Source organism: Parasteatoda tepidariorum, chromosome X1 (genome assembly GCF_043381705.1).
Source record: "Parasteatoda tepidariorum isolate YZ-2023 chromosome X1, CAS_Ptep_4.0, whole genome shotgun sequence".
Classification (NCBI taxonomy): Eukaryota; Metazoa; Arthropoda; class Arachnida; order Araneae; family Theridiidae; genus Parasteatoda; species Parasteatoda tepidariorum.
Window position 1 is genome coordinate 36103041 of NC_092214.1, and position 18929 is coordinate 36121969.

General features: G+C 26.8%; 1 protein-coding gene across 6 annotated transcripts in view; it reads left to right on the plus strand.

Annotated features, from left to right (window-relative positions):
- The window catches only part of LOC107448983 (FAT atypical cadherin kugelei), a 638818-nt gene that overhangs the window by 589239 nt on the left and 30650 nt on the right, over window positions 1-18929 (plus strand). For 5 of the 6 annotated variants that reach the window (XM_043040626.2, XM_043040631.2, XM_071187809.1 and 2 more), the window contains 9 exons: window positions 30-53; window positions 5405-5754; window positions 6132-6405; window positions 8447-8752; window positions 8871-9079; window positions 10200-10347; window positions 13627-14687; window positions 16322-16475; window positions 16882-17121. In XM_043040626.2, coding sequence (XP_042896560.1) covers window positions 30-53; window positions 5405-5754; window positions 6132-6405; window positions 8447-8752; window positions 8871-9079; window positions 10200-10347; window positions 13627-14687; window positions 16322-16475; window positions 16882-17121 — 2766 coding nt within the window. The remainder of the gene's footprint in view (window positions 1-29; window positions 54-5404; window positions 5755-6131; window positions 6406-8446; window positions 8753-8870; window positions 9080-10199; window positions 10348-13626; window positions 14688-16321; window positions 16476-16881; window positions 17122-18929) is intronic. The other variant, XM_071187808.1, reaches the window with a different exon arrangement.

Below are 18929 nucleotides of genomic sequence, written 5' to 3' on the forward strand. Positions count from 1 at the left end.
GTTCTTTTTTATAATCTTTCACCATTTAGACCCTGGTTATAGCAATGGGCCATGTGAGTACTTTTATTTTTGGTCTGATTTTTTTAAAGTATTTTCTAGACTTTCACTCATCCTACATTTCTGCACTATCCTGCTGACCCAAATAAATATTATACTACTCTATATGTTCACTAACCCTTCTCTCTCTATTCAGTTTATGCTTTAATTCTTCTATGTTGGAGACTTCTGAACGATACTAACTTTTCCTTAAAATGCGATAAGGCTAATAAATAACTTGTTAATCAAAACTCTGCCTCCTTTTTTTAAAATACATTAGTATCAGTAATTTTACTTGTACAGTTCTCTCATAGATTATGAGGAACATTACAAACCCACCTTAGAGAAAGGAACAGATAAGTGGATAAACTGTTAGGAATACAAGTCAAAAAGTTACATGCAGGCCTTATATTTGTTGCCTCAAAACCTCTTCCACTGTAATCTCCTCCCTTCACCCCTAAATGATTGTTGTTTTTAGATATGCTTTTATTGGCCATCTGCCAAGATTCTAATTATCTCTGGTAGAACTGTACTTGAAAATATTAACTTCTAAACCTGAAAACTTTTGTTTTGGATATTATATTTTTGTATATATGTATTAAAATGCATTTCTGTTATACATGTCCTGAGTTTCTATATTTTATTTTATGTTTGTTTACTTATCAACTTTTTGAATTGAAACTGTTTTAATTTTTTTTCACAACCTCATTTCTTTGTCAAATTTGGCTCAATGTTTAGAATTAGTTTTTATATTTTACTATTCAGAAAGTTCAAGTCATAGTAAGAGTCTAAGTTGACTAAAATAGGATTGCACTAGCTTTTGTAAAATAAAGGCTGAATTTTAGCTACTGTAAGAACTCTAGTTCCTGTGGGACACTAAAGTTAATTATTTTCCAAATTTTAAACTACAACTTAATTTTAAGAAAGTATACTTACAAACTAAAATTATTATCTTACCATTCAAATTTGCGAGGAAAAAGGCATGTTTGTTTACGTAAATGTTAAGATACAATCAGATATGTGAATATGTTTAAGATATTATATATTGAAGAAGTGTTTCTAAAGTAATCCTTTATTAATTTGGGAATTCAAACCATAGTGCAAAGATTGAGAAATTTATGGAGATAGATAACTATATTTTTTGCAAAACCATCTAAAGGAATTCTTTTTATTAAATTTTTCCAAAAATTTCATTTTTAGCAAGCACTGTAGCACAATTATTTGAAAATGCCAATTACAAATAATTACCGAAAATAATTTCTTGCAAAAAGATATTATCAAACCTTCTTTAATTATCACCTCTAAACAATGACAACCTTTGAAGAATGACTATGTATTTATGTAACCAAACATCTCTCGTAGGATTTACATGAGAGAGAACCTCTGAACACAAATTTCTAAACAACCTCCACCTATTGCTAGCGTTAATTTACTTTCATGATGTATCTAATCAACTTTTTTATCTTTAATTTGCTATAATTTCAATTGACCATTACTAAATCATATTCCTTCAGCAGTCATTGCATTCCAGTCAGAACAATTTTTAAACATTCCTACAGAAGTCATTCATAGATACAATTTGGCAGTTAAATTCTGTGAACCACAGTTAACCTGCATGGGTGTTCTACATGAATCTTGTCCCAGCATTCATAGGGGGCAGTAATTCCTGATGCATCATTTGTTAGCTTTCATTTTATACAATTAGGGCAAATCATTTGCGCATGAGTAATTCATGTGCGCAAAAGTAATAACTTGTGTATGCATCTAACTAATGTTTTATGAATTATTTTTTTCCGTTGAGTTCTAAATACTGGTAGAGATAACTGAAACAGAAAAGCTCAAATTAATTACATTTAGGATGAAAGTGGTCATGTTTCAGTATTTTAGTAAATCAAATCATATAGTCTCGCTGAGAACTATTATTTGGATATTTTACTATAGAATTTTCAACAACTACATCTTTGCTTTAGTACCTTTGTGTGTCATAGTTAAGTTGATAATTTTAAATTATAGTTCCAAAATTCATAGATCATTTAAATTGTTTTTAAAAGAAAATAATTTAAACATGCAACTTTTTATTGTATAATATTAATTACTTAAATCGTTAGTTTCAGAATTTTTCACCCATTATTAAATTGTGTAACATATTATTATTTATTTATTTTTACTTGAATTTTTTTTAATGTAAAAGTTCTATAATTATGTGGAAAAAAAATTTATATGACAATTGATTCTTGAGTTTAGTTCAATTTACTCTAGATACTGGCGACAATTGGTGTACTTTAAATGGAAAGACAACATTAAGGGGTTCAAACTATTGAGCTTGCATTTTTTTAATTATTGGTGCCCTCTATATTTTAAAGATCAAGATTCTAAAAATATATTTTTTTTAAAAAGATATACTTATTAAGAATATGATAAAGGAAATAACCTTCAAAATTAAATTAAATTAAAGAACTTTATTTGTGAGAAGCATGAATTTTAGATGGTTGAAAGTATTTGCAGGAAAAGCATAAAAATTTGAAAATATGTTTGGCATAACACTTGAAAACTAATTTATAATAATATGAAATAATATTTTATAAAACATCAATAAAAGACTATTTATAACTCTGTATTTAATACTGCATTCTGGAAGAGAAAGAAACATTTATTTCAAACTAGCATACAAAGAATTATTAACATTTGCTATACTTAAAAATAATTTAATGGATAACTATAATTAATGAATAACTGTAATATAATAATGAATAATATATAAATTGTAGTTATAAGGAGTAATTATAATTTATTATAACTATAATTAATGGATATAATTTAATGGATAACTTGATATATGTACATGCCATAATCAATTAAGTCCCACTCATAAAATTTTCTGTTTATATATTAGAAATAATTGAATTATAAATTTCTAAAAACTCTCTGAATTTCTAATAACATGTGTAGTTAATAAATGTTGTATACTTTTTAATATTTTTACATAAAATTATACTATTGCTTGTTATTTCAAAATGATTTGTTTTCATAGACTTGAGCTTCTTTTATTAAATAGAAAATATTAGCCCTAAATGGTTATCCCAATTCTACGTTTTGAAATAAGTAACTAATGTTCTATTGTGCAGAATAAGGCGATTCCTTTTTTAAGCATGCCCTACTTGGATTTTGTTTCATAAAGCTAATATGTCATTTTATCCAGTCCAATCATTTATTTATTTTTATTGTACATGCCTCTCCATTTCACACTTCATCTATACTCTTAAATTATATTGTAAAGGGTGTACTTATATTTTAACACAATTTATTAATAGGAAAATGAATTAAGCGAATGTTAGACTATGATGTTCACATTAATACTTCTTAACATGTCTTTCTCACTTTTTCGTTTATCTTTGCACTCTGTCGCATGCTGCTGTTTGAAATTGTTGTTTGTTTTAATAAGTTTCATAATGAATTTTTTACCTTAAATTTTTTAATTGTCTAATTTTAAAAATTGTTTTGTTGTTTTCTATTCTTCTAATGAAGCAAAATAAACTGTCAAATATTTAGAAAAGTTTTAATTATAATAATGAAACTTTTTAAGTAAAAAACACTTTGTGTATTTTTCTTACTAATAATCTAATTTTTATAAATGTTTTAGGCACTAAAATATTTATTAATAGTTTATATATATATATATATTCAGAGATTATTCGACACTTAAAGTTACGATTAAAGTACTATATGCATAACACTTTATATAATTATTTTTATAAATGTTTGGATTTTAACACTACTTCTTGCAAAATAATTCAATATCTCACAAAAATCAAGGCCCTCTATTTTTGGCAGAACTATTTACCCTCCAAACCTCACAACTCCGGGCAAAATTGTATTAAATTTTCGGAGTCACTAACTTTTTTTCTTTTTTAATGAGATTTCTCTTGTGAAACCAGTTTTTCATTATCAAAAAGGAAACTAATATTCAGAAGGTTAATGAAATATGCAACTAATTCAAAGATACTTGTTTTTAATTCACTCCATTACTGTTGATCTGTTATTCTTTTGGTACAAAAGCCACTAAATAAAGAAATAATATTTAATAGATTTTGTTTTTATCAAGTGTCCAGAATATCAACATCCTAACTTCAAATAGAATATTAAATTTTTAATCTTGTTTTAAATTTTTTAAGCTGGAATAAAGCATTCACTTCATGGTTTAGGTGGAAATTATTTAAGGTGGAAAATATTTTTTACTCATCCGGTTAATTTTTATTACTCATCTATTAAAAGATAATATTCATAGTTTACATCATAGTAGAATGAAGTTTTATGAAAATCTAAAAATAAAAATACATCAATAGAGAATTGAGTAATGTAAAATATATAAGTTGTACTTAAATACAAATAATTGATACCAGACTTGTAGTTGACTACTAAAAGTGTTTATTGCTTATGAAATTGAGTCTATTCATTGTTTCTTATATTGTTATCATAGCACAGAAAGTTTGCTTGCATAACTATGTTGACAAAGGCAAAAGTTGATCTTTTTTCGTTGCTTCATTATCTACATTCCAACCTAAAAATCAACCACTTATGACTCACTCTCTTTGATAGTACCTTTGAGTGTGGTCAGTCAATTTCTCTTTTTTTGCAATATGTGACACTGACAGTGCCTCTTTGTAAAATGAAATGGGAAAATTGACCCAGTAAAAATTGTTTGTGGAAAATACCAATCTGAAACACTTTTCAAAGTAATCACCAGTGAGCTTATTTTTCTTACCTAGATACAGAAAGTTAGATGTATCTACTTTCTGAACTATGAATCTTCAAGAACAAAATTTTCATTTATTATAACATTTCAATTTGTTGGCTATATTGGCTATAGAATCTACAACATATGTGAGCGAATCTATGTTATATATGAGCCAATAGGAATCGGTAGATAGACAATTAAGCAGGCACACAAGCACATTTAAGGGGCATTCACAAATGGATGCGAAAAAATCACGAATGTGAGTTTGGAAATGGGAACAAGAACCTGGTTGATGAGTTTTTTGCGGGTAAATATATTTAACTAATAAGATTCTCGTTCGCATTTCCGAGTTCGCTTATATGAATTTTTCCCATCCACTGTGAATGGTCCCTCACACTTTTATAACAGATGAAATTCATTAAAAAATTTGCTATGTCTGATGGCCCGGGTGACAGATCATCAGCTGTTAGTTTCTTTAGCAGGTAGTCTGAGTATTATACATAGGAAATTATGGTACAATTCAGATGTATGTCAAGTGTAAGTAAATTGAGTAAAGTGTTTATCTTCCTGTAAAATTGTTGAAGCTATTGTATTTTTAATGTTTGTATTTTTCTTTTCTTTCATTCATATTAGGCATCATCTATGTGGTAGAAGAATTAGACTTTGAAACCACTCAGTATTACCATTTAACTATTAGAGCTACAGATTCTGTTTCTGGAGCATATGCAGATGTGTTAGTGCATATCAATATTGAAGATGTAAATGATAATCCACCTGTTTTTGAAAATTCTCATTATTCAGCATCTGTTTCTGAAGCAGTTCCTTTTGGTACATCTATTCTTCGTGTAAATGCTACAGATCGTGATTCAGGAAACAATCAAAGAGTTCAATATTTCATTATTGGAAATGCCACTACTTTTTTTCATGTTGAATCATCTGAAGGAATTGTTTTCATCAAACAGTCTTTAGATAGAGAAAGACAGGTACCTACAAGCTATAACTATAATACTATATTTCACTATATTTGGGGAAATAATATTTTCATTGCACTGATAGCTTTATTTCACTCAAAATGTAGTTTGTTTTAATTAAAATTAATAATATTTTCTAAATCCCAAAAAATAATTTTAAGTTTTTAAAATTTTTGACCTAATTTATGGTTAGAAAATTTATGAACTTACTTATTATAATCTAAAATTAAATCATCATAAAGTCAAAATAATTAACAACATAATGGTTTTTGCTAATGGTTTTTTTTTTATACTTTTTCTTTTTAAAAGTTTTAAAATTTTTAAATAACTTTTGCAGAGCATAGCTAAATTTTGAGGAGCATAAATAATTTCTGCTTTATTCTTTTTAGGATTCTCATGATTTTCTTGTCATGGCTACAGACAGTGGTTCACCTGGTCTAAGTGCAACTACTACTATCCACATTGATGTTATTGACATGAATGACAATCCACCAAAATTTGAATATTATGACTATGATTGTATGATCAGTGAAAGTGCACAACGAGGTCAATTTGTGACTAGAGTAATTGCTTCAGACCCTGATGAGTCTGATCAGTCCAAACTGGTATATTCGATAGTTGGTGGTAATGAACAGCAAGCATTTGCTATAAATTCAATAACGGGTAAGTTAATCTGTCATTGTTAAAAAATACATATATATTATAGTTGTATGCTAGGGGCACACATAATTTAGTTGCATGCTAGGGCACATGCAGCAGGCAAGCTGTTCATGTTCAGCCTGCAGCAGCACCTGATCTTAATAAAAAAATTATTATTAAAAAAAAAAAAAACTTTTTTAAAAATTAAGAAAAAATTTGAATATTGCATTTAAATTCTCACTTTTTGACTCACTCAATTTGTGCTGACTCTATCATAAATTTAGCAGGTTCTTAGGGCTCTTTTTTGGTAATTATTTCTACAAATTTGCACATGATTTTAAAAATGTAAATATTTTTTTACTATACAATATCATTACAAGACATAAATTTCAAATTCACTTTTATAATCACTTTTTGAAGCCTCTTATTTGGGCTGATTTCATTGTAACTCCAACTGAGTCATTTTTTTTTCTTTGGCTGCTATTGATATGGATTTTCACAAGGATTTTAAAATTCTGATATTTTTAGTAAGATATTTTTACCACTGGCGAGTTTTGAATCTTACATTTGAATAATTATTTTATCAATTTTTGATTATTCATACAGTAAATCAGAGTGATCTTTTGCTTGTTTTTCTTTTTTGGCAACTTCACATAGTGTTGAAATTCCAATATTTTTAACTTTATATAGTTAGGACATTTTTAATTGATATCCGCTGAATCACATTTTGATGTACTTTATTTGTAAAAATTTCATTTCTGGCAGTTGGCACCATGCATTTCCACACGGTTTTTCAAAACCTGATATTTTTAATACAACAATGTTAGAACAAGCAAAAGTCAAATAAATGTTGCTATACAGAAATTTTTAACAGTTTACTGTTTTTAATTTTGTTTCTGATTTTTGTATCTTAAAAAGTGCTTAAGCATTTAATACTTATCATTCATAAAATCTTGTATAATTCACTAAATATAATGTTCTAGAGTTGAAGTATTTTCCCAAATAAATGTTGAATCTTATTTGTGCTTTAATGATTTTGTTTTAGTTTGAACAATTTTAAACCCTCTAAATTTCTTTAATTAAAGTATTAAATTTACATTTATATTTCTCAATAATGTTTTTTTTTGTTTGATTTTATGCAACTAAGTTAATTGATAAAAAGGATTAATACATTTTTTCATGATTGCTATTAACATGTCTAAATAAATGGTTATGCAGCCCTTCATTGGTCAACCTGCTGTGCAAATGGCCTTTCTTTCAAAAAAGTTGTTCTCCCCTAATTTATACCTAAGACATTAAAAAGACTCTACAAATCAGATATCTTTTGTTTTAAAGAATCAATTTTTTATTATATTATTTAATTTTCCCTCATATAATGCAATAACATGTACCATTTATGTTCTATCTTTTCTGAGTTTAAAATAGTTTTTTTTTCAAGTATTGGAAAAATTAAATTCTCCTACCTTTTTTTTATTTAACTGCTAATAAGGTTGAGTCGTTCAAAGTAATCCAATTATGCTTATATATTCGTTTAAAGCAAAAGGTAGCACAGATTGAGGATAATCATAATATACTCTTACCCCTTGATTTCTACAGTATTATAAATGAAGAAAAATTTGTAAAGTGTACAATATTTCCAAGTATGCATTTGTAACCTCTGTCTAAAAGTATAACCAGATTTTAAATCCACCCTCTGTTTTAATATTCAACTATCAGTGATGCAATTATTGAGTATTTGGACTTAAAATCTAGTTTGATTTAACAGATAAAGTTGTTGTGCTCTTAATTTTGTAAATAATTTTTTAAGTTTGTATCTCTGTTTTCTCAATGTTTTTGCACATAAGAAATAATTAATTTTTCAAAAGAATTAGTTTTAAAACATTCAAGCAGTCGTGAATAACTTCAAAAAATTCATTTGATTAATAAACAAATTTTGTTTAGATAAAAGTCCATCACACTGTTTGTTATCTAGTAATGTCATTAAACAGATATTATGAAAGTTAAAAAATCTTTGTTTTACTTGCTATATGTGTTTTTTTTTAATATGGCTCCTTTTTATTTATAGGTATTATTACTCTTTCAAATCTACATCAATTTAATAACCAGTCTATGTATCTCTTGAATGTTTCTGTTACTGATGGAGTGTATTCTGGCTATGCTAAAGTTAAAGTCAATATATTGAGTGAAAACAATAATTCCCCAATTTTTACTCGTACTGTTTATGAAGTTGCTGTTAAAGAGAATTTACCACCAGGTGCTCCTATTACTACAGTGAAGGCTGCAGACACTGATCGTGGTGAATATGGGAAAATAACTTATAGCATCGAAAGTCAAGTTTATAATAAAATATTTATGATCGATCCTGAAACTGGTAAGTGCAAAAAATAAATTTTAAACCAATAGTAGTTACTGTCCATTTTTATTTATACTAAGTGCTTATTAAACATGCTAAAATATTTAAAAAACGATGTAAACTGTATATATTTTAGGGGTACTTTATGCCAGAATAAGTTTTGATAGAGAACGACATAAATTGTATGAAGTACCTATAGCAGCATTTGATGGTGGAGGAAGGCCTGGATACTCTACTGTACGCATTTCTGTTACAAATGACAATGATAATGCCCCTCTATTTGCTGTTGCTGAATATAGAGCTTATGTATATGAAAACACAACTATTGGAACTACAGTTCTACAGGTTTGTATTATTCTGATATTAGATATAAATTACTAATATAAATAATTTAATTTATAATGGCAAACAATACATTTATTAGACTGAGTCATTCATAACTTCTGGCAATAAATCTATTAATAAATCTTAATTTTAATTAAACGGTAAAATTATCATAGATGCAATTGTTTAGTTTTTTGTATTGTAGCTCTTTGCCTTTGACCATATAAATCAAATAAACAAGAAGCATCTTTCTCACATATGAAGACATCTTATGTTTTTAATTCAGCTTTCTTCTAGCGACTTTCAGTAAAAATGATATTTATGAATCAACTAAATAGTATTAATCTGTACTACATTTTTCTCTTTCTTTGGATAAACTTAATGGCATTACTTATAAAACTATGATATCACTATTTTAGTTTACTTTTAAAAATCTGAGGGAAATTTAATTTTTTTTTTTACGTTGCATTTGACAATGAGATCAACTATAGTCTAAAAAGACTAGATTGTTTGTCACAAACACTAATTTAAACACCAATAGTGTTTAAACTATTAACAATAACTAATTGCAAAATTCAAATTATTAACAAACAAAGCATTAAAGCTGTACTGTGATATTTATACATTTAAAAAGTTTTCTTGGATATCAAATTTAGCTATTACTCAAATCATTTAATATAGGCTATTTTTATTTCTTAAATATTCCAAATTTTGCAGTTTGTGTTATTCAGTGAGAAATTAATATGTAAGGAGAAAACACCATGTTATGTAGATGCTTTTTTTACTATCCAAATTAAATTGTCTTAATAGATTTAAATGAGTAAAGTTCTGAATATTTTGCTTTTCTCACAAATAACACATTCTTAAAGGAAAGCAAATCTATATTTTATCAACTTACACTGCCACACTGTTCTGTTGTTCTGCTCTTTAGGGTTACTTTATTTTTAACAATTGGTCAGTTTAGCGATAATGTCTATTTCACGCATTCGCCACAATACTGAGAAAGGAGAAGGTTAACGAATACATTTAGAGGTATACTTTCTACATTGTCAATGAAACATTTTAAAAAGGAATTAGAATTTTTGTATGTTCCTCTTTTATGAGAAATCTGTATTAAATTAAATGCAATCATTTGAATTAGGTGCATGCTATTGATGATGACGAGGATATGCATGCTTCATCAATTGAATATAGTATCTACTCAAACAATGCCTCAACTATTACTGACTTGTTTGGCGTGTCCAAAGATTTAGGAGAAGTTTACTTGAAAAAAAGTGTTTCTCAGCTTGGTATGATTTTTTATTGTTTCTATCTTTATTTGTTAGAATTTATTCTATAATTCTGAATTATTCTAATATCAATCATATTTTGAAATGATTGTTGCATTATAAATCTGCATTTTTACATTAAAAAAAAAGCTTATTCCTTATTCGAGTAGCATCCATTATTCATTTTTTGCTTCTTTTTTTTTTTTAATCTATACATATACAGTCAACCCCACTTAAAGAAATACCATTTGTTCCAGCAAACACTATTCAATGAAGCAGGTTATTCAATTAAAAAGGGAGGGCCTTATTCAATTTTAAATGCTTAATTTTTAAGAAATTTAACTTTTTAACTGTATTTAATATAGTGCTTTGTTTTATAAATAAACTCAATTTTATGATGAATAAACAATTATAATTTAAACTGTCTGTGTTAGTATTATAAAATATGAATGTCATTTAAAGTTTTTTTAAAAATAAATCTATGCTAATGAAGAAAATAATACAGGTACTATGTATATTATTATTTTGTTCCTTTAAAAAAAATCTGTATTTGAAGTACAGTACAGAACCCGTTATCCGGAAATCAGAAAACCGGAAAACCAAAAAACCGGAATGAAATTCGATACATTTTTACCGCCTTTTAAAAAAAAATTTTTTTTTTCCTCATAAGATTTTAGGATTTTTCGTTCTTTTTTGAAAGATGTTCACCTTACCATCCTTTTGGAAATAATCATTAGTGTATTACTCCATCGTTTTTTCTTCTTTTTAAGATTATTTCCAAAAAAAAATTTTTTTAGTTTGGTTTAACAATAAAAAAACGGCTTTTTGTAGCGATTCAGAAAACCCGGAATAGCGATGGTCCCGATCGTTCCGGATAATCGGTTCCCTACTGTATATGTTTAATTTCTCAATTTATCAAAATTTGATTTTCCCTCTCTTTTTTTACTAAGACTTTTATGACTTGCGTATTCCTTTAGAATAATTTAAGTTTTTTTTCTTTTCTATTCCTCAATTGAGAAATTCCAAATTAATTTGCTATTTCAGTTTGGGATTTTTGAAATTTATTTCTTCCAAAACTTCTTTTCTCTTTCAATTATTTCAAATCACTCCTTTTCATGAGCATCTTGTATTTATTGGAGTAAACATTATTCTACTTTAGAGAAAGACACACTGTGCATTTGTGTTTTAGGTTTTTGAAACTTTTTCTTATCAAACCTAATAGTACATCAAGAGGGGACAATAAGTCTTCACTTTGAAACAAATAATTCTGTACCTTTTTACATTCTAAATTATGTGTGAGTGAAGTAAATAAAGAGGAGTAAAATCTCCTTCATTCACTTCAATGTGTAACTGCCAGCAAGATTTGATTAATTCTTTAACTATACTCCTGTTCAGAGCAACAAATGAACAAAAAGTCCCTATTGAAGTGACCACCTATTATATTCTTGCCTTCTTAACTGAAAATTTCATTCTGGCTGGTGAAAAATTTTAAAAAATAAACAGATTATTTCATTTCAGTACCTCTTTTTTATGCAATTAAGCAAAGACTGGAAACAACAAATATCCATTTAAACAAGGAAATTTAACATTAGTTTTAAATAAAATTATTTGGTTCCATTAAATTTTATTCGTATAAGTGGGTATTTTGATTATCCAAAAAGCAATTAAGTGGGGACGACTATATATTAAAACATTTTTGTACAGACAAAAGCAACACAGAAAATAAAACAAACAAGCCTTTTTTGGATCTCAAGGTAGAACCCCGGGGACTTTAAAATTAATGTAAATTTCGAAAAGAATTTGACAAGTAGAAAGAAAAAATGAATTTTTTTAAAAAAGGGTGAATAATAATTAGTTAAACAAGTATAAAGTGATCTAAAGATGACAAATAGAGTGTCAAATTTTGTAAAAATTTTAGTTTTCAATCTGTTTTGTTATAAAGTGTCATGTCATATTTTTTTTATCCAGCTAAGAAATTCATTTATATTTTTTACTCCTTAATGATCAAAATTTTATTTAATTTAAACCTTAAATGAGATATAAGAAGTAATTAATTCTATAAAAAAATTATTCAACAATATATGCCCTAATGAGATAAATTCTGTAATTCTTCACATTGATCTTGAGTACTCCAGACCATGCAGATCTTGCGGTCTTCGAAATATTTGTTATTAACCTTTCTCTCCAAAACATTTAAGTTTTCATTGTATATATATTCATGTTTGGTATGTTGAATTTTACTTAAAGAAAGATTTGTTTATAATTTTTCATCAAACACACTTCAATTTGTGTAGTACATTCAAGGTTTATTTTAACTAATATTTTTTGGCAGTTATTTTCTTACTCTATGACAATTTTCTCACGTTTTTATATGAGTTCACTATCTTAAAAATTTTAATTTTAAATAACGTTGTCTAACCAAACTTCAACTTCCCCTGATGATTTGAAGCACCATTTTTATATTCTTCAAAGGATATTGAAATACTTTTTACTCATTTCTTCTAAATAAGATTGAATTAATACCTACAAATAGCTTGGTAATTCTTTATGCAGTTGGATTATTCTTCCTTTTTTTAGATTAACAGTTGTGTTGGAAACCATTAAAAGATGAAAACATCAAAATAAAACAAGATAAAAACAACTTCACTGATCTCTCATTTGTGTAAGAACTTCACAAAATTTTTTAATAAAAGGTTGATGTTAATTAACTTGAACAAGTGAGATTAAAGAGAAGAGCTGCCATTGTTAAAGGTTTAAGAATCACTGAGATAAATGATAAAGTTAATTTGTTTAATGATTAAAATATATTACTTAATTGCCTTGTTATTTAACTAAATAAATTTTAATGTATTTCTTATTGCAAAGTAAATAAGCAGAGAGATTAGCAATTGTATTTAAGATTAGATATTTAAAATCTAAGACGTGAAAAGAAAAAGCAGTGCAGTTATATATTTTTTTTTTCCTTTTAAGTATTTTAAAAAGCTGCTTCCTGCTTGTACCAGAGGAAAGTATAGCCTACTCTTCGTTCTACTTAGCATATCACCTTTTATTATAGGAGAGAAAACTGACCATCAGTTTAGAAACACTGTATATCATATAACAATGTATAAATTGGACTTCTCTTTTTTTTAAAATTATATTTTCAGTAAAATTTAATTTCTAGAATATTCTACATTGATTTTCAACCATTGAATTATTAGATTATAACTCATGTCTTCCACATTTCTATGATTACATTATTTTTATGTATATGTATCTGTACCTTTAATTGCTTATAACAGCTTTTGTTTCTTTTTTCAGTTAATCAAGCGTTTCAGTTTTTTATTCGAGCTCGTGACAGAGGTGTGCCTCCACAAGAAAATGAAGTTCCAGTCAATGTTATCATAGTTTCGAGTAATGTTGTCTTACCAAAATTTGAACAGCAAAAATATGAATTTTTTATGTCTGAAAAGTCACCAATCGGTACCATTGTTTCGACTCTCAATGCAAGCAGTGCTGAACCCATACATTATGGATTTGTCCCTGCTCCAATAGATTCTCTAATTGAGCTTCACCAGTCTGTTTTTAGTATTTCAGAAAGTGGTAAAATAGTTCTAAATTCTGCTTTAGACAGAGAATCTACTGCTACTTATAAACTTGTAGTGAAAGCTGAAACTAGTCTTAGTCCTCCCTTGATTGCTTTTTGTGATATAACTATAAATGTGATGGATGAAAATGATAATCGACCTACATTTGAATCTAACCCTTATGTTTTAAATATAGCTGAAAATATTGCAAAAGGTACTAGTATTTTGAAAGTGGTTGCCAAAGATGCTGATTCTGGGACTAATAGTGAAGTTGTGTACTCCTTTGGGTCAGATGTTGGTAACACTGCCAATGTTTTTCGTTTAGACTCATCTACAGGCTGGATCACTACATTAACCTCCCTTGACTATGAAACAGTATCATGGTATAACTTTAGTGTTACTGCAAAAGATAAAGGTCATCCACAACTAACATCCTCAACTACAGTCATGCTCCGAATACAAGATTACAATGATAATCCTCCAGAATTTGAAAGGCAACACTATGATGCTGCTATTTATGAACATGCAGTACCTGGAACTGTAATAGTAACCCTAGAAATTAGAGATGCTGATTTTGAGCCAAGTAAAAATGATTTTTACATTACTAAAGGTAACCAACAAGGACAGTTCCACATTCGTGAGAATGGAGAAATTTTTATTAATAAACTTTTAGATCGAGAAAATATTGCATCTTATCTTCTTGAAGTTCTTGTTACTGATGGTTTATTTGTTTCAAAAACCAAAGTTGCGATTGATGTATTGGACACAAATGACAATCCTCCTATTTGTATGAAAGTAAGTTACCAAGCAGAAATTATAATTTTCTATGAATGTTAGTGTGACATAAAGATTGTAAAAGAAACAATGCTTCAGTCAAAAGAATAGTTTTGGGATACTTGTTTGGCTTCTGATAAATTATATATATATATATAATATCATTTAGTTGCATATAATTAATAATAATATTTTCACTGTAACGAAATCAAAGAATTTTTTTTAATTGAAGAATTCTTTCTGAAAAATTCCTAGGTAAATACCACTGAGTTAAAGAGCAGAACCTGTTATTCTTTGTTAACTTGTATTTAACAGTCTGTAAAGATGTTGAAAAGAAAACATTCAAAATTTCAAGCTTAAAATGTGATTAGAAATATTATGTGAAATCCTTAAAGTATGGAGTGGGGATAATTTCAATTTTAGCTATGCTCCTCAAAAAGGTTTATCCAAGTGTAAAGAGTTATTTAGTTTGTAGTGTATTATTAAGCTAAATATGATAAAGCTTTCATATTATGCAAAAGCAAATTTGAGTATCTTTTTAGAGAAAGGAGTTTCTCTGTCTAATTCAATTTTAGAGAAACCAATATGTCAAAGTTGATCTATAGTGAAAGTTCATATACTACCCAACTGATATCAGAACTGCTAATTGATGCAATCAATTTGTAATCTGAATCTATCGGCAAAATTTTAAAACTTATATGTTTAAATGATTTATTTAAACTCAAGTGTGCAGTAGAAAAGTAATTCTGAAGCAAAAGATAACTATACATTTTGTTTTATTTCATTTCTTAAATTTGTTATGCAATTGTTTTAAAATTTAAAAGAAAAAATATTGAATGATACAAAAAATATATTCTAAAAATTATTATGTACAAATTAAATAGATTTCTATTCTCTTTTTATTGCACTTATTCATCTAAATATTTTTGTATTGTAAATACTTATGCTAACTAATTAAAAATATTGTTGTATTTTTTTTTTTTTTTTTTNTTTTTTTTTTTTTTTTTTTTTTTTTTTTTTTTTTTTTTTTTTTTTTTTTTTTGCTTTATCTATTCAAAAATTAAGTCTGTCAATCTTCCTCGTGCTGAGCTAAAATTACCAAAATTATTTTTCATTTTATCTCTTGAAATGCTCTTAGCTGAATGACCTAATTATCAGGTTTAAATTTTTTTATTTACATGATTTAAAAATAGGCAAGGTTTTGGCAAAAAAATATTAAATATTTGAACAAAATCTTTTATCATAAAAGGTAATATCTAATTAATTCATAGTCAAAATTCTTCGTTAATAAAATTTCTATTATTTCTAATAATTTATTTTACTACAACTTGCTACTTAACAGTGTGTGTTTGCTTAATCATGAATCAATTTATGTGTATATATTAGTATGTAAGGCATTATTCTTTCTGAGTTGAAGGATTGCGAACTTATAAAAACTTTCAGTGTTTTATATTATTTATTGTAAATGGAAATTTTTGAAATAATTAACTTACGCGAAAAGATGAAATTCTTGGTTCAGAAACTATTCAATTGAGTTTTATGCAAAAATGATCTTTCATATATGTCATCTAACCTCTAAAACTCTACTCATGAGTTTCAAATCACCCTAATTATGTATCTACAAAATGATTTAATTAACAATTTTTTTTTTTTAGTCTAAATACTTTGAAAGGATTTCTGAGGCAATTCCTCCATACTCTTACATTTTAACTGTTGAAGCAACTGATGCAGATGATGGTAAAAACGCCTTACAACTTCATAGTCTTACTGGTATGGGATCAAAGGATTTTGTTATTGATTCAGCAACAGGTATTAGTTTACAAACTATAATCATAATCAATTGTATTATAATCATATATATTGTTTGTTGTTCCAATAATAATGAATTAAATATTGTAGTTTTTAAAACACTTTTTATTTATTTTTGAAAAATACTACAATATATAATTTGTTTTAAGTTTTGTTTATAAAATCTAAGAACAATTCTTATTTTTTTAAAAATGGAAAGTACTTCATAAAATTTTACTAATTTTATAACTTATCTGTTTTGTAAAACATTTTTTTGAGTAATAAAACTTTAAATTTATTTTTATATTTATGATGCGTTTTAAGTTTTGAAGTTTCCAGTTAGTTAGGAGAAATTATTAAAACAATAAATATATCTTGACAGCTAAGTTTTGTTTTATGTTTTTAAAAACTAATTTTCTATTTTTAGGAATTATCAAAACAATTAAAAATCTTGACAGAGAAGTACAGTCCCGTTATAGTTTAATTGCTCATGTTCAAGATAGAGGACATCCTGACTGGGAATGTAAAAGTGCTATTGAAATACATTTAGAAGATGTAAATGATAATGCACCTTCATTTACCCAACCAATTTTTACTGTTGCCATTGCCGAAGATGTTCCAGTTGGTTCTTTAATTAGTAAAATACATGCCATTGATAAAGATTTGGGTAAATTTTATTGCATCTTTTATTGTTTTTTTTTTTCTAAAATAAAACTTTTTATAAACTTAGTGTACATATCACGCTTTTTTTGTATAATAGAATAATACTTAAAGATATTAATTTTCTAGAATGATTTCATATTCAGTTTGTGAAATCAATATAGTCACTCTATCTGTAGTGCAGCAACATATTGTCACCACACTATGTTACTGCACTTATTCATATCATTATTATTATCATCTTGTCTAGATCATTACTTTACTTAGAAAACAGAAAAAAATCATAAATCTTGTCAAAATCCTAATTTTAGAACAGTTTAGATAATTTATTTTACTCATTAAAATGTCTGAATGGAAATTATCATTGCTTTCAATATTTCCTCCCTTCCGTCAGCCAAAAAATCATCCATGCTGTTACTGATGATTCTTTTTATGCAGATTTTAATTTTTGAATAAATTTTTAAATGTAAAGCTCTGTCCTAGCTTACTCATGGATCTACTTTTATTGAGAAATAAATCTTATATGGTAAAAAAAACCTGATTATAAAAAAAATTTTAGCAAATAAATATTTTTTTAAACAAATTAAGTAAACAAATTTATTTTTTCTATGAGCTTGGTCTTCCTTTTCTTTATACCAAAATATTAAAACATATGAGTTTTAATTTAGAGATATAAGTATAAATTTAGTTTTTGATGACAATTTTTCTTTCTCAGTTTCAAATATTTTCCAACATAGAAATTATTTTTGTTTACAAGTTATGCCATGAAAACTAATAAATTTAATCAATACTTTTCTCAGAAAAATCTAAATTTTTCGTTAAAATTTTACAAAAATTTTTTTTTCTTTTTTAGTTTTCTTTAATATGTTTTATGTTAGTTAAAGAAACATAAATGGCATGTGGCAAAATAGCCCTCAAACATGACTAATCCATTACTTCCAAATTATTTAACAATGGTTTAATGTTCTCAGCTATTTGAACCATCAGGTTCTCCAAAGTGTACTGTTTTCAGCAAGTATTTTTACATATTATATTTTATAGATTTGTATTGTTTTTGCTGTTAGTATCAACTATAGTATGTCTGTGGAATGAACTTCCTCTAACCATTGGTTTGGATACTGGCGGTGACTATGGTTTAACCATTTCAAGTAGGGGCATTGGGTCAATATTTAAGACAGATTTTGGCTCAGATCAGCGAGAGAAAGAGAATATGGGGAGAGAGAAGCTCCCCTCTTTGAAATGGGTTATCTCTTGTTTCCATCACAACAGATGACCTTAGACTTTGTGGCGAGGAAAGTTCTTTCTATAGACAAACTATATTTTCACTATACTTGATCTCTCGTTTTTAAAGATTTCTAATCACACTTACATTAGCATTTTGCTTGTCATTTTCATTAAATAAAATTTGAGACAAAGAATTTTTTGTGCAGAAAAATTATGTTTGAACAATTTAAAATTCAGTAATTTTACTATAAATTTAATCAAACACATTTCATTGTGTCATCCCTTTTGAATCAAAATGTTAATCCTGTTATTATTGAACTAGTAATATATACAGTCTTGTCTGTTTATGCCTGTACAAATTTTTAAATGTACAAGATTTTAATTCTTGTATAAGTTTTGAACTATGAATTTCTTAGTGAACTTTTAAATAGTTCTTTACTTTTTCAGCTTTATGAATCCCTTCATAAATGCTTTTGTTTTAAAAGCCACCATGGCCAAATTAAACTTTTTGATATTGTTTATTAAGATCACCTTTGAAGACAATAATATGAGCTTTAAAAATAATGAAAATCACTTCATTACTGCTGTGAC